The sequence below is a fragment of the Botryllus schlosseri genome, chromosome 12 (genome assembly GCF_051294905.1).
Source record: "Botryllus schlosseri isolate E-star chromosome 12, Bs_hap1, whole genome shotgun sequence".
Classification (NCBI taxonomy): Eukaryota; Metazoa; Chordata; class Ascidiacea; order Stolidobranchia; family Styelidae; genus Botryllus; species Botryllus schlosseri.
This window is the reverse complement of record NC_137247.1, coordinates 24,226,128-24,248,939: the sequence shown is the minus strand read 5'-3', so window position 1 is coordinate 24,248,939 and position 22,812 is coordinate 24,226,128. Positions and strand designations below refer to the sequence as shown.

Sequence of the window (22,812 nt, the reverse complement as noted above, 5' to 3'; positions counted from 1 at the left end):
GTTAAATTGGGGTTTCACAGGCAATTAAGGACGAATAATAGAAAAGCATATAGGTATCAAGCAGGGCTTTGGAGCAGCCGTAAATTTGAACTGCTCCAGCTCCGGCGCTTTCTTCTATCATACATTAGCTCCGGCTCCAGCTCCGGAGCTGCATTATTACCACTGCTCCGGCTCCAGCTCCGGCTCCGGCTCTGAAATTATCGAATGGACCTGTCTATATCAGGGGTGGCTAACCCGCGGGCCAAATGTGGCCCGCGAGAGGGTTTTGCGTGGCCCATACGAGGTAATTTCCTATTATATTACCAAAATTGAATTGCTCAGGTTGTGAACTTGCAATGCCAACCAATAATTACAAGTCAGGCTGCGACACTTGGGATGTTGATGACTAAAATATCAGTTCCGACGCATTGGCAGATCCATGGTACAGTCACATTTTCAGTAGATCGTTGTACATTACAATAAACTAAAATAGTAGTGAAATTTTTCTTCACACTTGGCGTGTTTAATTGTCACACGATTTCTTGCTTGGTAGCCTACCCCCTACCGAAAATGAGAAAAAAACGCCTAATCTGCCCGATTGAATCTAACTGTATTCGCAATTACGAGAAAAAGTATTTTCGCATTTGCGCTCGAATAAAGATCGTCGACGGTGAAATGTAGGCACAAAATCATTTTCGCATATTATCGGAGGCCTTCGATATCGATGTGGCCAGACGCCGAATAGTCGTGTCCTTGCAAACTGAGCCTATCGGGCGGTATACAGTAGACCCGCAATATACTCAAGTGATAATATTATTGACCTAGTTTATTTATAAACTTTGAAAATTTTACCCGCTTGGCGCGACTAGTGGACCGCGCACTCGTTCGTTAATTGAATGTGCCCCTTTAGCCGAAAAGGTTGGCCATTTCTTGTCTATATAGATTACTAATCTATTCATAGGTTAGTTATCTATAGTAATCTAGAGTCTGTCAACCGTCAGTAACATCCGATGTAACAACGAAGACATAGGTGCCGCCGTGCCGGCTTGTGACGTCATAATGAATATTCGTCAATGGTCGATAACATCATAGTTGCACTGGAACGCACTTTACTCTATGCCATAGCTGTGCACAGCATTAAAATTCAGGCCTGCTGTTCAATTATGATAAATCAGCAGATGTGGTTGTTGCATATATAATAGAATCTTATGAAATACGTCGGAGCCGGAGCTACTCCTCAAATAACGGGCTCCAGCTCCGGCTCCGGCTCCGGCTGAATTTTATGTAGAGCTCCGGCTCCGGCTCCGGCTCCAGCTCCGGTGAAAATGCACGGCTCTGGGGCTCCGGCTCCGGGCTCCGGCTCCGGGCTCCGGCTCCGGCTCCAAAGCCCTGGTATCAAGCTTCTTTTCAAGATCCAACGTCGTAGTCAGTGCCAAGACTTAGTCAGTATCACAATTAGGAGGAGAAGACGTAGTGTAGCCCAACTCTGGAGGAGAAATGGTGTATTCGCCCCTGGGTGAAATACGTGATAGTGAAGGTCAGTGGCGTAACAGCGACTTGGTGGTGGCAAAATGAGGCAGCACAGTGCACACAACAGCCCGCTGAAAGCAGCGTATGAATGGTAGATTTTTAGTTAGCGACCAGAGAGCTCAAATTTATTCAACTGGTGTTAATCAGAAGTTAGCATCGCACTGATTCCGAAAACACAAATTAAAATGTGAGATTAACAATGGAACCACTCCGAACTAGCCGTCAAGACCGATTGTTCCGAACAACTCAAAATGCAAACTCGAAAAATAATTTCGGTGGGTGACGAAGTCCGACATATTTTTATTAATAGATCGCGACGACGAAACTTCATCAGAAAACGTAGAGCAAAATTTTATCTGCTTAAGGTTGAAAAGCATTGCGACCGAATGTACGAACTGTTTCATAATGAGTTTTACCAGATTATGAGGATGGAAATGTTTCGTAAATTAACACGATAAGAACTGGTGTGCTCTAATTTGTATTTGGCTAAATTTGTAAATGCGCGTCGTAATTATAGAGGTAGCCTATTCGTTTACAGTGATTGATACGACGCAAAATGGCCTGTTATATTATGCATTACCAGTAAATGTAAAGTTGATATGCGTAGTCTTCAGTGCAATCATTTATCGAAATCTATAAAAGCACTACGAGAAAACTACTCTGATTGGGACATATTCGCGTTACAGCGATTGATACGACGCTAAATAGTCCGAGAGTCACGGAGAACACGGCTCGACTTCGCCGAGACGCTCAATGGCGTCACAATGAGTACGATGCGTTAATCGACCATTTAGCTCAGGCGCCCCTATTGTTCAGAACAATGGAAATTTAGAACTTTGAGGTCGATTTTAGGGGGGTTCCAGTGCCCTGACCAGATTTTAATTTATATTTTCGGAATCAGTGTGAAAATATCTTTCGATTGATACCGGTTTAAATAAATTTTTCGCTCGGGTCGCCAGCTATAAGATTACCGTGTTTAGTACTATATACATCATTTATCCATGGAGAAAGGGCCGAGAAATTGAGCTTCGTGAACTGTAATCTGCAACTGCTGCATTGGTGCTTTTGATATATTTTTATAGCCCCTAGATCATTTATTTTATGTTCAAGCATATCAATGGCTGTAAAGTTGTTGAAATAAATGCTCCGAGGTGTTAAATATGGGCCTTAAGCTAGATTCCATATCTTTTGAATATCGGCTGAATATATCGGGGTTATCGGTGGAGGTACTGGATATCGGTCTTATCGGTATCGGCTCAGAAATCCAATATCGGTCGGGCTCTAATCATGATGCAACGTACTAAATGCTCAATGTGATTGATTATTACATTTCTGCTGTAACATTGTCCGCACATTTATTCTATTTACATACCGAGATATCTTATTGGTCATATTTCAAACGCTCTCGCATTAGGATTATAGATCAGGGAGTGGGGTAGATATAGTTGAAATTCTCGCCACGCTAACCCCAACCAAATACTGTACTAATAATTACGCAGATCGCTGCAGTATTGATCGCCTGCAGCTGGGATATTTTATGGATGCGCCTATATTATAAATTATTGTGCGAGTAGTTACTTCAAACTTGCATGTGCCTCATGCCAATTTACCGGAAATGCGATGATATTCTTGTGAGCAGGGGCGGGTAACTTCTTCAGTCGGCGGGCCGGATATAGGAAAATTAGGAACTTGGTGGGCCGGATTGCTGAATGGATAAATTATTCGCCCATACATACAAGGAATAAATGGTATTTAATGAATGTATTTTATCGACTGCAATATCACTTCAAAGCCATTCCTTGCCGATAATGACAATACAATATGGATTTGAGAACAGCATTGTCGTACAAGCGTCGCAATGTTTGCTTTTCTCTGATCAACTATCTCACGGTGCAATCCTTAATTAAGATTTCAAACGTTTGATAAGGCCGGCATCCGAAATTTACCAAGATATCAATCAATTCATTAGGGTTGAGTGCATCGTAAATGCTGATAATGCAAGTCTTCTCGCTTCGGCGAACTTACGCGTAAGCTCCACTCTCGCACGCCTATAGAATAACATACAGTCACTAAAATTTGACGTTTAGGCAAGCATTGGGGAATCTCGGCAGACTAAGGCCGCGGGCCACATTATCATGTAAGACGGGAAATTGTCCGCGGGCCGGACAAAATCTTGCGGGAGGCCGCATCCGGCCCGCTTGTCGTATGCTGCCACTCCCTTTTGTGGACGAAAACAATCAGCTGACTATCTCATTTTTCTCATGGAAGGTGTAGAGTAGACGTGCACGGCACCTCACTACCGTGAACTAAACCTCACCAGAACAGACTCTGTAAAACTATTACCAGGAATTAGATTCGCATCATGGCTAGTTTAAACAATAATGACATCCGAAATATCAATAATATAGGTGCTGTAAAAGGTACTATACTTATGATATTGAAGTATTTGAAAGTATGGAATATGTATCAAGTAGGGTATGGAACAATGTTGGTATGGTATGGAAAATTCCAAGTATGGTATGGAGAGAGTATGGCAAGTATGGAGTATGGAAAATTCTCGTTCCATACCATACCATACCATGCCCTGCCTATAAGCACACTTTTGACAAGAACTTTATTCGCACCAAGCTTCATTGAGCATTAGCATGCTACTTATGAGGACAAATGTCATAGGCTACATATTAAATATTATTAATATTATTGATCAGATGGCTGGATAGGGAAATACAAATATAATTGTATTGTCAGCCGTTATACGTAGTTAGCGGGTTGGTCGTCCAATTATTTTCTAAAGAGCACGTCGATACTTATAGTGGCCGGAAACCCGCTGCTAGTCGTGTCGTGTTCAAGTTAGTGCGGAGCATGGACCGGAGCCGGATTAAATATCGGGCCGGATTTTTTCAATTTTGGCCGGATCGGATCGGAGCCGGATCAGTACTTTTTCTGATACGGCCGGAGCCCGATCAGTACTTTTTTGATGAGGCCAAAATCTTTACGAATAAGCATGACGTTTGTAACTAAATAACTACCAACGAACCACACGCAAGCAACCAACAAGCCAGTGCGAAAATAAACGAGCCATATTTATAAATTCACGGAACCACCGTACCGTGCTGGGCCGGATTTTCGGCCGGACTTTTTCATTTTTGCCGGTGCCGGATCAGTACTTTTTCCTGATGAGGCCGGATCGGAGCCGAACCTGAGAATTGGAAAACCGGATCGGAATCGGACCAGAGAATTTGTCGAACCGCTTCGCACTAGTTCAAGTACTCCTACACATAAGGGAAGGCAAGCGCGTCTCCGCAATTATCGGCATATCACATCACGTATTTACGGAGGCATCAAGCAAGGCCCATGTATTGTATATCTAGGATGCTCTTCACCTCAAATTTCCGTTTAGCGGCATGCCGTGTCACGTCTAAATAGTGATTAGTGTGAGTGACTGCAAACCCGGTCACGCAGTGCGATCATTGCACGGAGCGATATGTTTTTATGAAATGTGTTTGTGAGTTTGTCCTGTTTTGAGATGACTGACGTGACTCTTGAATATTATGCACTAGAAATGTGATAAGTGGCATCTAAGACAGTCGATTAAAATGCGGCTGGCAAGAATGTACGTATATTCCGGTTCAATATAACAATTTTAGGACTTAACGCAGATTTAGCGGCTTTTTTACCGATTTTCTGTCAAGATATAGTGACATCTGGCAATTTTTAACACCAGTTATAGCGATTTTGGTCCATCCGGAGTTCGCAACACTGCACAATCCATTGGCGTGCCGATCGGAGTGATAAGGGGTGCCGTGAGAAAATGAGATTCGCGTCTATATATGCTAAAAATTAGGAACATACCAATTCTCGCTATTGCATAATCGGCAGTACCATGAATTTAACCTCCAAGTCTTGGGACACACGACGTACAATATGCAATTGAATAGTATATTCATATTGAAATGAGCCCGAATATTTTCGGCTGACACTCGTCAGGGGTAATTGTCAGCAACTACTAGAGAATTGGAAAGAACATTGTATATCAACAATCTTATCTCGAAATATGACGTCACGAGCATGAAATTTCGAATAAGAGAGCGTTCAATGTATTATTTTGAAATGGTACACGAAGTAATTTTGTTTACAGGGCCTCAGCATGTCCCTAGATTTATTAAAACACGCGCTTCACGCTCGGTGAAAAGCTCGCCCTGACTCATCCCCTAAAGCTTGATGCGTAGGAATCTAAGGCCATAAATTCTGCCATTGGCAAGCACCTGTTTCATAATCTCGCTTGTGCGAAAAATTATCAAGACGACAGATTTCGTGTCGTTGTAAGGGGCCGTTCACACTTTCATTGGTGCGCCTTAGAGTCGACTTTTATCAAAATACACCAGCCTAGGCGGTGTCGTTTCCCTAATCAATGAACGCCGATCACACAAACCAGGGATTCTCAAACTTTTTTGATTGCGTATCCTCCCGAATTATCTGCATGTGTGGAGTACCCCTTATTACAATTTTGAATAAAATATACGCAATTGAAAGACGAGACACATCAAACTATGTATATACACTTTCAAACATTATCTGACTGTTTTGTCTGTTTTGTGGTATTCGTGGTACGATGGTCATTTACACCCGGCCGATATTCTTCATTTTTATTCCGTATCTGCCGACTTGTAGCACGACCCACATTTAGGCTTTTTGTAAGACACCGCGTATATGCGGATCACATGACGAGGAGGGACCTAGATAAACCTCTAACATATAAGTAGGATTTATGGAGTCTACAGCGATCGGACTCGAAACCGCAGCCCATTGGTGTTGCAGCTGTGGACTGTACTACTACGCTATCTCGCCACATTATCGGACAACATCTTTTACCTTTGAAAAATAATTTTCAACTGCAGCACAGTGTTATTAGTAAAATTGTGATAGTGGCGCTTATCACATAACAGGTTTTGTGCGCCACTTCTTTAACGAAAATAACATAAATCGCAATGCAGGTAGGAAAGGATGGTGCACTTTTTTGTGTTGTGTAGACTGTTTAAGGTGAAGATCTTGTAAATCGCGTCGCATTTGAAACGCGTGTACTCAAAGTACGGAAAGCCGAGTTCGTATTCGAGAGAATCACAAACAGAAAATCAATAAATATATATATCCGAGGTAAGAGATGTTTAATATCGTAGTAATTGGCAGCTTTTCGCATTACAAGAATAGCCTGAAGTCTTATCTGCAGCATTTCAGTTAAATTTGTTGAAATATGAATTTAACGGCAAGCCTGAAATCAGATCAGAACAAACGTTTTTGACGCCCCTACTTCGAAAACCAACGTTCTCTAAGCAATAAATTCGGTGAAATTCGTTTTGTCTGAAGCGACGTAAGTTCAATTCAATATCTAATTTGGTTTAACGAGTATTGCCCCTTACGTCACAGATTTGATGGAATGGCACCATGCCATAATTATAAATCGGATTTATGGAGTTGATATTGTGTCACGTCTATCTAGGGTACGCGGGGTAACTCACTTTACTGGCACCGTGACCATTCTAGTCGACACGTTTATGTGACAATATAAGCGAGAAAGCTGTATGCTTTCCAAATGCAGTGTTTACTGAAGTTCAAACCAACATGCTTTTACATTGGCGTGTGAATTTACTGGCCTCATCTGCATTAATTGTAGTGAATTTCTTTCTCTACCGCAGTGGTGAAGAGAGTTTTTATACGCATTGAAGATATTGTGTTAGTTCAACCGGAACCAGTGTTATCGGCTTATTATGAAGGCGATTAGCGCTATTGCAATCTTCAGTGTTTCGCTTGCGTGTAATGAACAGGCCATAGTTTGTGGGACTGGTCTATAATGGCAGAGTCGCATCCATGCATTGACGCGGGTTCAAGGTAAACAAGTTGGGAGTGCCTCACCTTCGTGCTTCGTCAAGACAAATAGCGGAAACCTATAAAAACCTTCAACATTCGAATTTTTCTATCGATGTTCATGAATGACTACTTTTGGACATTTTATATCCGAAACTACGCAATTTAAATAAATAAGGAGCTGCGAGGCACAGGCGAGCAACGCCTCACCTGTGATACTGCAATTCATCATAAACAGCTCAGAATTTATATGGTATTTGAGGAATGCTATTATTATCGCACTGATTCCGAAAATTCAAATGATAATAATAATATCAGAGCATCAGAAATGTCTTAGAATCATCGAGGAATCAGAAACAATGCAAATTGAAGCACGAATAGTATCTGACTTAGCCATTGTTGACTAAACAGTCCGACAATCGTAAGGCAGTGAAACAATGAGCTATCTGTTATCGAATACTTGAATCAACGGCGATGCACGAAGTTGCGACGGCAAACATCAACAAATAGTGTAGAGTAAACAACTTTTCTTGCTGATGAAGTTGTTGCGTATGTAACCGCAATCAATACCGACAGAACGGTTACATGTACATTGCATTAACGACTTTAAAATTTGACTATGCACCGTAGTGCCTTCTTAAGTAGCCTGAGTGGGACGAATGCTCCGGGCTGTGGAGTTAAAGTCGGGAAGTCGAAGTCGAAGTTTCGTTAAATGTTTTCTGGATGGAGTCGGAGTCATAAAAATTGTGTACGACTCTTCTGATTAGGAGTTGCAGAAACACCTACAGTCGGAGTCGGAGTTTGTGAAAATGCTCTAACTCCGACTGCTTTAAACTTGAACCAACGGTTCTCAGATCTTACTGAGTGCCGTTAGAGATACAAAAGTTATCATCTTTTTCACGTAGGTGGATTTTCACACAATGAATTTTTCCTAAATTCGCACAATTTTTGCTAACGCGGTTTTTAACAGTACAATAATATTTTATTGACTCGAAGAACTTTTCGCGTGCCTCTTATCAAGAGCAACCGGCACGACAAAGGATTCAGAACAGAGTTGGATTCAAAACCAAATGGCGAGTTGTGACGCAATAATCAAAATTTATAAATAGCATGAATGGAAATTCGACTACAGCAACGACAACGATGCAGCGTATATAGCAACAAGCAACGAGCAAAAGTAGCGCGACAAATTGAACAAAAACACGGACGGACAACAGCTAAGCAACGACAGCTAGTGTGGAATTTAACATTCCACTAAAATTCTTGCTGGCGACAAATGACCGGGTTGTTCAGTTTGATAAAAGTAGATTTCAAAGCTGGTAAATGATATGTAGATCTACCCTTTGATACTGAAAACATGTCGTCATGGTTCAAGGCGTAAGCCCGGTTGCCAATCAAATGCTGGCCAATGGAAAGAATTGCATGCCAACAATCGGCTGAGCGATGTGGATTTTGAGGCCATGTTTACATTTCTAATTTTCCGAATCGAGAGATTGCGATGCCGATCTTATCCCCCCCCCCCCCCCAGGAACGTGCTGTTTGAGAGGCACGCGACAAGTTCTTCGAATCAATAAAATATGAATGTAATGTTAAAAGCCGTGTTCAAGTTCTGTACTACGTATCACTTACTTAATTTTTGCTAAGTTCAAAAAATAGGTTGATTCACTTGGTAAAAGTATTGACTAAAACAGGGGTCGACAACCTTTCGTATGCAGCGAGCTAAAATGTCAAAATATTACCAACTAGCCTTGGCGTGCAAAGAATTTTTAATTTTGTCATATTTACCGTTTGAAGCAAGGAATACCACCAACCGCGTATCTACAGCTGGCAACGGCATCGGTTAAGCCAGTGATTTACAGTATAGGTCGCAAAGGGTAGGCTAAAAATTTAGGTCATTGTCATTGTATCCGGAATTGTCAAAAAGTTATTGTATAGTGTTTTGTTCTCCCCAGTGTTGGGATGACTCGTGTCAGACTCCAGTCACCTTTTTCGTATGACTTGACTTGACTCGAGTCAGTTTACCAAAATGACTTGACTTGACTTGACTCGACGTATCAAAAATGTGGATTGACTCGTGACTCGGAGCAAAATTCACGAGTTAATTTCAAGTCATCAAGTTATCGGTGACGATGAAAATCACTTTATCTTGCATATATTTGGATTGTTCGCGAAGCGCTGCTGCAACCCGTGACAGCAACCAATCATTTAATGATAGTACGTTTTACTGGGCCTTCATTGTTCTCTCACAAATAAATTGACCACAAACGAAGTGATCTAAGCGTACAGCTTACGTTGTCGTAAACTATAGTAGTAAAATCATGAAATAACAAAATATCCCTTTCTGTTCTGTTCTCTGTTCTTACCTTAACCAAACCTCTTGTTTTATTGAAATTTTACAGGGATATCTAGATATCCCTAGAAATTTTAATAGATATAGTTTATATACTCCTCAACCATTGTCGCAGAATCGAATTGTATCTTATCAATATGTATAAATGTGTAATGTATTGCATCTAATCAATTCGTTTCTCTATTCTCTACTTTAGCTGGCAGTTCTACGTATATGAGGGCGATACAGCGCCTTGTTGCGTGTATATTTAAGTCTGTATTCGTTCATCGCCTCAGACTCAATGACCACTCAATCTGTAATTCAGACAGCTAGAAAAATGCAATGACGTAATCATGCTTCATACTTCGAAAACGCAACTTGACTTGAATTGTGACTTGACTTGACTCGAGTCACCTCCGAAAATCGAGTGACTTGACTTTACTCGAGTCACCTTCGACAATCGATAGACTTGACTTGACACGAGTCAAAATGTGCAATGACTCGAAATGACTCGTGACTCGAAGGTTGTGACTTGATCCCAACACTGGTTTTCCCCTCCACTTACAGTTTTGACTTGTGAGCAAACTCTTTCAAGCATGTGCTTGATGAAGAAAAGATTTCGTGCCAAACTTTTATTTGAACATAATTAAATTTAATTATTTGATTTTCAATCTCCAAAACACGCCAATGAATATATTTACTCGTGGAGTAGCGTCAAGATCATTCATCGCAGTGGAATGATGTTAAAAAGTGTAGAAACACATTTTGGGTTGGATAATTCGACTTGAAGTGACTTGATTTTGACTTGACTGGACTCGATTTGACGTAACTCGTGTCAAATTGTGCAATCACTCGCGACTCGAAGATAGTGCCTTGTTCCTAACACTGGCATAGAGTCGATGGTTGGCTAAAACTATAGGAACCTTGCAGAATGCTGCTTTTACTAAGATTACAGAACGATATTTAGTCAAGAGCATTTCCACTGAAAAAGTGCTCTGCCTAACTTTACGTAGGTCCACTTACTTTAATCAGTGGTTCTTCACTTTGTCTCCAGCGCGTCTTGGATTTTAAAGGGGGTGGATGCGCCTAGGGGGCGATATAGGGGGCGCTGGGCTCAGGGGCGGTATGGGGGGGGGGGCTGAAGAAAAATAGAGTCGCAGTAGATGGTGTAGTAGGGGCATATGATTATATACTAGAAAAAGGCTCTATATATCCCCGAGTCCTCATTACAGAATAAAATTCGACAAAATATGTCAAATCTCGAAATTTTTCGTCGCGCTCCTCGCGAAATTTAAACGAACGCTGATTCCTTGAATGGAATGCAGTGGCTTATTATAATTCATGTAAAATGAATTGCGCGTACTTCTGGATCGCCAGTTCCACGTTAAAACACTCCCGTCACGCTAGCTCGGGTTATTCCTCACAAAATGTTTGGAACTATACGTTTATTGTATCCTGTAGCGCGTATCGTGTCAAAATCGAAGAGTTACTGCTGTACCATTTTTGGGAGTGATGCCCTTTGTATATTGAAGATGATTTGAAGCTTTCTGGCCAAAATGATTAACGAAATATAATTGTATTTGAGAGCTACAAAATTAATTCCTCAGGATATTTCTTGATCGTATCATAAAGGATAATACTGTTTAGTTTTGTCACCCACAGCGCGCATGAACGTTATATAATATGGTTTACTTTGTTTGGAATACATTCATCTTAAAGCTAAGAGCTGGGTACAGTACTAAATTCAATGTGAGAAAAGATCTCTGTCACATTCTCAGTTGATTTACTAGAAACACAAAGCAATAAAACCAATACAATTAACTTCCCCGTATATTGCCAATTGCAGAGGTGAAATCGGGATGTGTATCGAGCTCGAGCCAGATGGTATGAGCCGGTAGGCCTACTCGATGGTCGCTATAAATAACAACCTTGATTTGATCCCGAATATAGCGCATATACAAGTATTATATCGTTAATTACTCGAGTGGTCCTCAGGCGCGATTCAAGCGCGAAATATTTCCAATAGTAAAGTTCCAACCCGAAAAGACCTACCGGACTTCGACCTCTTTCCCATTGTTTATTACTACAGTGCTTAAAATAGGGGATCGCCAGACCCAGGCAATTTTTGAAAGGGGGCGCTGGACGAAAAAAGGTTAAGAACCACTGCTTTAAATTGTAACATATGTTATGCTAAAACTAGCTCATTTCTTTTTTTTTCATTTCTTAAAAATAACTTTCTTTCTTACGCCGACTGATTTATTACTCACCATAGCCGAACCAAATCGTAACCGGGAAAAAATAACTTATGCAGGTATACTTCCCAAACTTACGTAAACGTATGGAATAATAAATGACCAAAAATGCTTGCAGAATACTTCGCCATGGACCGCGGGAAATCGGCATTATCCGGAGTCGCGATTTGTTTCAGCATATATATTACAGTTTGTGCTGCCAGCAATTGTCAAATGGACGAAACCACCAGAGATGATCTCAATATCTTGGACGATGGCACCATCAGATTTCGGGTGTGTAGGCTACATATGCACATAAAATAGAGTTTACCTGATCCAGAATGAATCAAATACAGTAATACAGTATATATGTTATTGTTTTAGTTGTATAACTAATTGGACAGCGATTCCAAGAGTAAACATGACTTTCTGCGACGTAACGAGTCGCTTTCAGTTCTATCGCATCACGCCAATAAGACCGAATAAGCCGCTCTCATTTTGGTAGTGAAATTGACTCTAACGTTACCATAAACAAGAAATCCGTGGATAATGGTGAACTGAAATGTAGGCATTTGACAACATTATAAATAACTTGATTTTTGAACGGAAAGATGACCTGACGAAAATAATGTTACATGATGTTGAAAAAAACACAAATGCCAAGGGGAAAAACCTAGACATACAGGTGATGCATGAAAAATCCAGATATTGGTGAAAAGTAAGCAATTGTGGGATCGTCTACAAGAGAGTGTAGCTACGGAACACACAACAAAAAAAAACGCAAAACAAGTACACCTTCGCACCACGGCATGGCTATTGTACGGTTCAATGACATTGTATTTTTCAGTATCTTCGACTTTTTTCTTGTTTGCATCGTTCTTCAAATGCTTCGTAATCGTTCACTTTTCATTTCACTCTTCACACTTCATCTCACTCTCCCATGCACTCAACAGCGGCTTTCGGATGCCTACTTTTTGCAGCTTACTGTGTTTCCGGGATTTTCAAGACACTGTTAGTACAGCGGGATCAGCGACGAGGAGCCCAGATAAACCTCCGACACATAGAAACTAGCCCGAACAAGGGTTCGAAGTAATCACCATTAGGGTCTCAGCGCAGACGATTTACAGACTGCGCCACTCGCATCCCCCGCCGTTTGGTATAAAAGATGTTCCTATGTATCAGATTGGCTAGCAGGAACTTGATCATAATTAGGAAATCCCTAAGGCCTACTCTTTCGATGGACTGCGGTAACTGAGCTTGTGAAGCATCCAGATTTATTTTTCAAAGTAGCCTTTGCAAATATAATTGTTAGAGCTAAATAATGATTGGCCTTGGGTTCCGAGTTAGTATCAACAAGTTTTTACCAAGTTAATATACACCCTGTTGGATCGCGCTCTGAACAAACAAATCACACCCCTCAACTCCAATTTGCCTTCAGGACCTTGCGACAATTCCGACTTCACGATGCGTTGACAAGCCAGACGATTGCTTCAAGGATAAAGTCGTGTATATGTTAATCCAAAGTAGGTTTCATCGAATCTATAAAATACGGGCATAGCCTTCACGTAACAATATTTTCAAGTGGGTATGCTGGTAAATCATATCGTGTGAGATTTTTATAGTTGTGGAGCTCCAACTAAACGCTGAGGGCGACTTTTCCTATAAAAGCAAGTCCCGTGAAATGGCGAATTGTCATACTTTGAAGGTCATGCTATATTGGAAAAATTCAAAGATGCGGTCAGTAATAATCTGTCACGGAAAACAGTTAGTCAGAGGCAAACGTTTCGCCGTAGAAGAATGCTTCACCGACTTCAATCAAGTCTTGAAATGGAAATAAAAAAGGTATGCAACGATATCACCTGAGCATTGAGCGTTGAACATGGTAACGTCTCCCGTGGTGCCGATTTCGTAGCGAAAGCTATAATTGATCTGTTGAATGTTGAACCTAGCGCTGACTTTTTACATGGTCGCTTCTATGGATGGTGTGAACGTGAGGTTCCCGTTTGCGTTTTGTGTGTGAACCTCGGAAATTTAGAGGTTCACGTTCACAAACGAACCTTGGTAGGTTCTAGGCTGTGAACCTTTTTCATATATTACAATTTTCACGTCATTACAGCATCTTTTGTTGACATTTATTGCATTTTAACTGCGGGTCACTCGATATATGGCGCTTGCAGCATAACAAATCAATACTGAAAAATTTACCTGCTTTGTTACAAAAGTTTGCTCGAAATATCCAACTTTCCGCTTGCAAATATTTCGTGACTCTCTGCTGTGAGCTTGACGCGCAATCACACAGGATCAAGAGTGAAATACGCTACAGTTATGTAGTCAGCGAATGACACTTATTCAACCAATCAATTAAATTGATATCGTTGCCTGATGTAAAAATTCTCGGTGTCCATCTCGATTTCATATGTGTATTGTATCACAAAAACCAAATTCATTCGGTTGGGGTGTTGGCTATACTGCTGCATAACTTATGGGGTAAACCCATAGCACACTCTGCTCAATATCAACGTAGCAACACTAGGACGCCGAATACATTATCCGGTCTGGCCTAAACCGTTAAGGCGTAAGCTTATATTCTCTTGCAAGTCATCGTCGAAATTGTCGGCAAAGCGACGGAAGATGCTGATTTTATAGCATTATTATATTGTTTGATTGCTCCAGTTAATACATTGGGCGACGTTTAAAAGTCAGTATAGTATTTAGGCCTACATCAGCATTGTGGCATTATGTGGCCCGAGTCGTCGCTATAGGTATCGTGTACACGGTATAGGGCTGTTCAAAAATAACTTTTTTTACCGGATTCCAGCCATTCACTGATTAAATTGTCAGGTTACCCTAAAAAACGCTGCACACCAAATTTGGTTCAATTCTAACAAGTATAGGACTCCGCAGATCCAATTAAAAATTTTAATTTATTACAGAAAAGTAAAAAAAAAATCAAAATTTTCCGTCAATCCCATGAAATTGTTGAGCTGTCTTCAAAGACGATACAAAACAAATTTGACTCAATACCAACCAGACATGGGGTAATCTTGATTAGTAATCGTAATCGATTACAGCATTTTGAAATAATCGTGATCGCAATCGATTACATTCGAAAAAAATCCAAAGTAATCGTAATCGTAATCGATTGTTTCACATATCTAATCGATTTCTTTGTGAAAGAACGATTACTTTTCATTTCTACTAGGACTATGCGACTATGGCATGAACAGAACATTCGTAAACAAGTAAGAGTGCGATATTATACCACGTGGTTGATAGCAAAGACGTCAAAAACGCCACCGCTCATTATTACGTCACAGCACACATGTATTAGCTTTTGCTCGTCATTGCGCAACGAATTATCCACACGTAGTAAATACTAAACAGTATTCGATGTACGTAGACTGCATAATGCACATGTAGTAGTGTGATTATAGGAGCCAGTCAGCCTAATTTCGTTTCAAATAGTAAGATTTTATTGATGTATGGTTATTGGCTGAGCTTAGCTAAACGCTGTTTGCTGCTTGGCGAGGAGTAGGTCTGCGTAGGTACACCAAACGACGATTTGTCATTTTGTACTCGTCAAATGAAACATTGCGGATTCCACATCGAAGCATTAAAAATCTACGAATGCTGATGGAAATTATAGCCGATCTGTTGGTTGCCGTTATTCGTAACGGCATCTCGCAATATAACGGGTACCAATCGTTTTTTTGCAATTCTTTACTCAACATTTTGATCTGCCGCCATAGCCATATTTCTTATAAACCATGATAGCGTAGGAGGATGTAGCGAGAATCAGAACCGAAACAGGACTTCGTCACCCCCACCCCATGTTACGACCGGTCTTTTCACAACAACTTAAAGACACGTTTGATGCGATGTGGCTTCACTGTGTAATTGTTGTTATCGCGCGAATAGCGAAAATATCGTCAAATTCATGACTGAATTTCGTCAATAATGTTGGTAATTGTATAAACATTATATCTATTTTGATCTCTCAGCCCACGTGGTCCGATTTACCGGTAGAGCTGAGGGGACTGATGTCTTCGAAAATGTTGGCAGGCAATTACTAATTATAACATATTTGGTAGGGCCCGTTGGTAATATAACTTCGTTGCTTGTTATTAATTCGTGACCATAGTCAAAACGTATTGGAGTCATCCAAGCGTAGCAGACTAAACAAAAGAAAAACGTATTTTGTGAGACGCATATTTATCGACATTAAATCGCGAAGACATTTTTTGCCAATAATTTCTCCACAAAATATAATGACTTACGAAATAATTTTGGGTCCCCGTCGAGCTCACCATACATCCAATTGGGGGTTCAGGATGCGTCCTGGCTAGAATGGAAATCCATGGGTGCGAGAGATCGTCAGCTATTGAGTTTGGCAATGAGTATAACGTGATGCAATAAGCAAATTGCATCAAATTTACGTCGAAAAATGTACTCTCATAAGGCCTTTTCTTCGCAATCGTAATACTGCCATCCAATGTGTCGCGAAATATAAGTTCTAAGAAGCAAAATGAATTTAATCGTGAGTAATCGTGATTACTTTTCCAATGTAATCGTAATCGTAATCAACTACTTCGAGATTTTGCTGTAATCGTAATCGTAATCGTAATAGCGTGATTTAGCAGTAATCGTAATCGCAATCGATCACATTCATGAAGTAATCATTCCATGTCTGATACCAACCAGAGTTGGATCAATTGTAATTTGTAATTGAGCTGAATGTAATTAATTACATTTTTTCATGTAATTGTTATTGTAATTGAAGCATTTCTATTTTGTGTAATTGTAATTGTAATTGTAATTTGATCAAAATTTTGCTCAATTACAATCTCAATTACATTTTCATGGAAACCTGACAAACCCAACATAAAATGATCAATTAATCAATCGTTTATTCGTCGCACCAGTGAAAGAACAATGGAGGCTCAGTAAAACGCACGATCATTGAATGATTGGTCGCTCTCACGGGTTACACCAGCGTTGCGCGAACAATCCGAACATATGTAAGATACAGTGATTTTTATCCACACCGATTACTTGATGACTTGAAATTGACTCGTGAATTTTGCTCCGAGTCATGAGTCAATCCACATTTCAGATACTCCGAGTCAAGTCAAGTCAAGTTATTCTGACTCGAGTCAAGTCAAGTCATGCGAAAAAGTGACTCGAGTGTGACTCGAGTCAAATCTTCTCCGCGCTTGGCTCGATTCACCTCCGTTTTATGGTTATTGCTCGGTATAGTCTGAATATCATATTGGAGAATTCTCTCATCAACAGTCATTCATAACCTTCCGTACCATCAAACTATATGTAAGGATTGCTAACTTTCTGGTTTCATTGTGTGCTATAACGATAAGGAAGGCACAGAATATTCACTGTCATAAAGGAGGGCGTGTCTGAAAAAGTTAGAGAACCAGTGGGCTAAACTAAATCTTAATATTTCCAAAATGGTTGAACAGCAAATAAACTATTCTGAAACCTGTGCTGAACGATTTCCTACTCCACAGTCAAAAGCTTTTTTAAAAATCTTTGACCAGTACCGAGGCTTGTTGCAACAATAGCAAAAAGAAATTCAAGTTTCCAACCAAGACTTCATCAAACTTGATCACGCATTTGTATAGATGTTATCCCAATCTTACCTCCAATCTTGGCCAAATTAGTGCTGCCAGAAACTTTTCGCACCCTAATGTTCATCAAATGCAATCCAACAGTTTCCGAGCAAGTGAAAATGTAAATGCGAACAAAAATATTGTAATTCGTAGTTATCAGGAGGTTCTTTCCTTTGCATTTTTTTTTAAATTTTACGCAACTTATCGGTATCATCCTTATAGCTGACGCCTTACCAATTACATTTCATTATCCTGACTCAGCTCTGAGTAGCCTAATCGCTTGATTACATTTCGTTGACTGTCCTGTAGCCTATTTGCTGTTAGTCGCTAAAACCTTTGGTTCTTAACAGTCGCATGAAACATTTTGCTTGTAGTTTTCGGTACTCATGATTAGGAATAGTTCGAATACGTTCGAGTTTTTAATTAAACGGTATTCTACGTATCATGAATGAAACATGAATAGCTTGAGATTGTTGCTAATTACGTCGCTACGGTTATCAAAGAACACCTCTTTACTGAATCAATTACCTGTTTAAAAGTAATTGTAATAATTACATGTTTAACAGTAATTGTAATTGTAATTTGATATTTTTAGCACTGAGTAATTGTAATTGTAATGTAATTGAAACATGCAAGGAAGTAATTGTAATTGTAATTGAATTAAAATATTGTAATTGATCCAACTCTAATACCAACCAGTAGAAGCGAAGTTATTTCAGTTTCCGAGGATTATCAACGAAAAACTGAAATAACTCCGCTTCTACTGGTTGAAACTGAGTCATTGAAGACAGCTCAACAATTTCATGGGGTTGGCAGAAAAATTTGAAAATTGTTTTATTTTTAATCTTCCGTAATAAATTAAAATTTTTGATTGGATCTGCGGAGTCCTATACTTGTTAGAATTGAACCAAATTTAGTGTGCAGCGTTTTTTGGGGTAACCTGACAATTCAATCAGTGAATGGCTCGAATCCGAGAAAAAAGGTTATTTTTGAACAGCCCTTTGTACATTAATATATATATCACTTCACTGAAATGTAGGGTCGGAATTAGCAATATGAAGTCACGTGACGTCATGAGTTTCGCGTTCGCGTTCACACGAACCTGAACCTTTCAAAGGTTCACACTATCTCTATAGTCGCTACCCCATCCAGCATGCCCGGCATTAGCATCTCATTTAACTCTCCTCATATTCACGCCCACAACGTAGACTGCCAATAACGCACACCAGATGGAGGCCTTCATATTATTTATTGTTCTTAGAGATGCGGGGGATCTTTAGTCGTATGCTCACTCCATGAAATTACCGAGAGCAGTGACCGTTCACGTGACGCTCGGGAGGACTTGATATGGATGCGAGAGTTTTTCGACCAAATCAGAACAAGTAAAATGATTGCGATTGACGGTATTCTATTCCTAAACATTCCGATTATCGTATGCTTGATGTTTCCAGGACATTTTTTTGTGTCGGACGAAAATGCTATCATCGATTGCAATGATGTCGAAGATACAACTTGAATAACTTGTTCCTGCTGCAGATATGGAACTCTGCCTTCATAACAACATAATTTGGAAGAATACATTGACTATAACTCTAACAGATCTCGACTGTGTCTTCATTCCCACCTTATTCGAATAACAAATATTGGCAACGCAAAGGGGACCAATCAGTAAACACAAGAAATGATCATTAGATACATAAATGGTTAATTACTGACGTAATACACTACAATCCACCCAGCTGATACTACAATGCTTCAATAAACGTTGGTCGTCGTCGTTATCGCAGCTGCAAATAGAAGTCACTGATTGCAAATTGCAGCTGCTCGAGTGCCCGGCCGTATACCTCTCTTGTCGATCGCATAGCCTAGACATTCTATGGACTCTTCCAGGAAACTGACAACAGATCGACTGTTGATCTTTCAGACCGTATCTATCTAAACGCAGTTTGCAGCTGATCACGTTTTTGTTTATCCCGACGATCCTGTGATTACGTTATCGTCTAATAAACACGACTCATCCATCAATTGCTAAAGAATGGCTGGCGCTGATCCCACACAAATCGGAAGTAGGGTGTATCCAGGACCGAAACTTCACTGCGTCAGCGTCGCCGCAAGCGTTGGTTTTGTCCCCCTCCCATAGATTAATAAACTAAAATTATGGGGGGCTTCGCCCCCAGACCCCCCTTTAGATGTTAGTTTCTACCGCAACGATAGCACATAAGCGGGGTTTGTTGTAATCAGCCGTCACCGCCTAAAAGTGCAAGGCGCAAAAATTTTATATAATTCATGATTGAATTGGTCCATATGATCGAGAATTGCATACATATTGTCATCAAATTTTTATCCTCTCTCTGCTCACGTAATCAGATTCACCGGTGGAGTTGAGTGAGGTGTCTTGGAAAATGCAGGGCCCGTAAATAATAATAAACATATTCGGGTTGGCCCGTTGGTATAATGACTTCCTGACGAGATGTCATTTGGTTCCTGTCTGCTATGCCAAAAGATATTGATATCGCCCACACGTACTAAACTGAAAGACGCACACGATTTCGAATTGGTATCTTTGCACTGGCAAATAAATTTTCTCCCCGGGATGGCATTTCTCTTGCTGGGTTTAGATTGCCCGGATAGGAATATTCGGCGCAAGTCATTTAGGCACCGATGGACAATTAAACATATATCGAAGTTTTCGGTCAGCATATGGGCAATCTTTTTCGGCCAAGGTTTTCTCGCTGCCAATGGTTGTGACACAGGTCTCGGAGTCGCATGTTACATGGCCTGAAACTTCTCATGTCTTGGTGAGCCGTGGCTCGGTAATGGCCAACGCCGAAATTCCCATTTCTATAAATCATGCGTATGTTTTCGTGGGGAAAGGGTACCCAATAGTCAATATATTCGCCAAGGTTCAATCATCTTCTCGTGTCTTAACAACTATATATAACTTCAGAGCGGATGCAGTTTTATTTGGGTGGGAATAGGCGTAGAGGCCCATTGCTGCGGAAAAGTCCTCTCCAAAGTCGCTTTATGATCTCTAGCGGAGAACCGATGTTAGTAGACAGAAGAAGAAGGTATATCCTACCTATAAGACCTGGGCAAAGTCCGGCCCGCGAATTTATTCTGTGCGGTCCGCGAAAGGTTGCTTGGAATTCAAGACATAAAGCTTGCTTTTGGAATGACTAAAGCCATAGGCTGTATCAACTGGACAGGAAATTCGTTTACTTTGAAGCCTTTTCATTAATATGCCACGATTACGTTGCCTGCGTACATCGCATGCGTAATCCAGTCAGGTTAAAAATAAAGCCAATGTGGCAAAGTATAAGTAGCAATTAAAGTCACAAAAAATTCCTCTTTCCATATAGTTTAGTTCAAACCTTCTTTGTTGCCATTGTCACATTATGCCAGTGACGTGCGGTCCAATGAGGCAGGTGAGGCAGTGCCTCACCTGTCGTCAGGGCGAGTACGTAAAAATTTGAAAACCCTTGATGAATCGATGATTATCGATATTTAACATCGATGTTCATGAATAACTGAAGTTGAAATTTTTGCTCCCAACATCATCAGTTTTCATAATTTTTTATTGAAAAATACTGCGCAAAAGGAGAAGTGAGGCACAGGTGAGGCACGGGCGGGTCGTGCCTCACCTGTGACAATACAATTCATAATAAATAGCTCGGAATTCATAATAACTGCTATGAATAAAATGCTATCGTCACACTGATTCTGAAAATTCAAATATTAACAGTGTCAGGGCACCATAATACCCCTAAAATCACCAAGGAAGGTGACATTCGGCTTTATGACAGGCAATGCCATCTCAGAGAAACAATAGCCAGGTGAGGCACAAAGGAATCTGCCTCATGTACTATACGCTAATAATTGGACAATCGCAGCACAGTGAAACGCGCTATCGATTTCGGAATCCAACAGTCTTATAGTAGCGAGCGAAGGCCAAAACGTAATGCGCAGCAAATACATTCCCTTACTTATGTAGCTGTTATGTATTTTCCATCCATAGCTACGATAAATTGTGGTATGTGATAGCTACTTGCATAGGCTGCATTGTCATTGTTTGTGGCCTTTATGCTGTGTTCGACTGCAATACCTATAATAACCCTTAATTGTGGTATGTGATAGCTATACTTACAGAGCCTGCGTTGTCGTTGTTTGTGGTGAGTGGTACTACTAGTGTTTTTACACTTTTGACTTGGCCTAGTGTCCTAGTGTATTTTCTTTCGAAATTCGGCACGTCTAGTGTTTTTTACTGAGAAAATATTTGTATATGAGGATGCTATTTCCATGTGCTTCGAATAATTTATACAGGTCCTTGGTAGAGATAGTTAGTATTATCCGTCTAAACTTGCCCATTTAACACAATAGCGACCAATCCTACATGTATTGTATAATGTGGAATTGCAACGGCTATCAGTGTGCACAGAAAATGCTCCCTACACCCGCTGCTGTTGTTATTCACATTTTGGGTCTCTTTATCAGGTAGGCCTACCTCACGTGCGTGCGTGTTTGTGTGTGTAGTGTATGTATGTGCGATGGAGGGGGGTCCGTGCCTCACCAGTCATGAACCTCACCGCACGTCACTGCATTACGCATTATACGGTATGTTTCAAAGGGTTGCTTGATACGTTTCCAAATCCCTAATTCGTAACACAAGTCAATCATCAAATCTCTGCATTTGTTAGAAAAGTCCCATATCCCGATAATAATCAAGTCTCTGCATGCGGTAGGTGTAGGCTCCTCAGTTTTAATGCAGTCTATCCCAGAGGTGGCTTTTGGGATTGTTAAGGTGGGCGGTCGCCTGGTGCCTCCCTGGTTGAAGGGGCTCCCTCTCCGGTTTTAGCGCTATTTTTCAAGGGTTACAGCGAATAGACGTGGAAATCCGTGTACCAATCAAAAAGATGATTCCGTTGAGATGGGTCAATCATCAAATCTCTGCATTTGTTAGAAAGCCCCATATCCAGATAATCATGAAGTCTCTACATGCTTCAGAGCATGGATTCTCAACTTCCCTGGTGCAACGGGCCGCATTTTCACAGCAAAAGACGCTGCGGGCCGCAGAACTTTATTATAGTTTATCTGTTGGCTGCTAATAAATTTAGGCTACTGTAGCCTATTTACAGGTCGTATACGGGCATTTAGTACAATTTTATGCGTTCTAAAGCATTCATGGGCAGCGTTCGTAAGTTTGCAGTTGCTGTGTTTAGTGAGAATACGTGTCCTCCTACGGCGCAAGTCAATCCCTTCA

The 22,812-nt window shown here is 40.6% G+C and overlaps 3 protein-coding genes across 4 annotated transcripts in view; 2 read left to right on the top strand and 1 right to left on the bottom strand.

Annotated features, from left to right (window-relative positions):
• LOC145452069 (tyrosine--tRNA ligase, cytoplasmic-like) overlaps positions 1 to 22,812 on the top strand; it is a 539,006-nt gene that overhangs the window by 195,997 nt on the left and 320,197 nt on the right. The gene's annotated exons all lie outside the window — the stretch shown is intronic.
• LOC145452077 (single-strand DNA endonuclease ASTE1-like) overlaps positions 1 to 22,812 on the bottom strand; it is a 173,125-nt gene that overhangs the window by 25,874 nt on the left and 124,439 nt on the right. The gene's annotated exons all lie outside the window — the stretch shown is intronic.
• On the top strand, positions 6,582 to 19,332 carry LOC145452501 (uncharacterized). Its single transcript, XM_080330680.1, has 6 exons — positions 6,582 to 6,663; positions 12,071 to 12,225; positions 13,370 to 13,454; positions 13,637 to 13,773; positions 18,817 to 18,937; positions 19,007 to 19,332. The coding sequence occupies exons 2-6, from the start codon at positions 12,082 to 12,084 to the stop codon at positions 19,069 to 19,071; spliced, it is 552 nt and encodes a 183-aa protein (XP_080186806.1). The 5' UTR covers positions 6,582 to 6,663; positions 12,071 to 12,081; the 3' UTR covers positions 19,072 to 19,332.

Excerpts from the sequence above, each read along its gene's own strand:
- LOC145452501 (XM_080330680.1), top strand. The coding sequence starts at position 12,082 with ATGGACCGCGGGAAATCGGCATTATCCGGAGTCGCGATTTGTTTCAGC. Across the intron at positions 13,455-13,636 it reads CGTGTATATGTTAATCCAAA|GTCATGCTATATTGGAAAAA; the intron begins GTAGGTTTCATC and ends CATACTTTGAAG. Across the intron at positions 13,774-18,816 it reads TTGAAATGGAAATAAAAAAG|AGATGCGGGGGATCTTTAGT; the intron begins GTATGCAACGAT and ends TATTGTTCTTAG.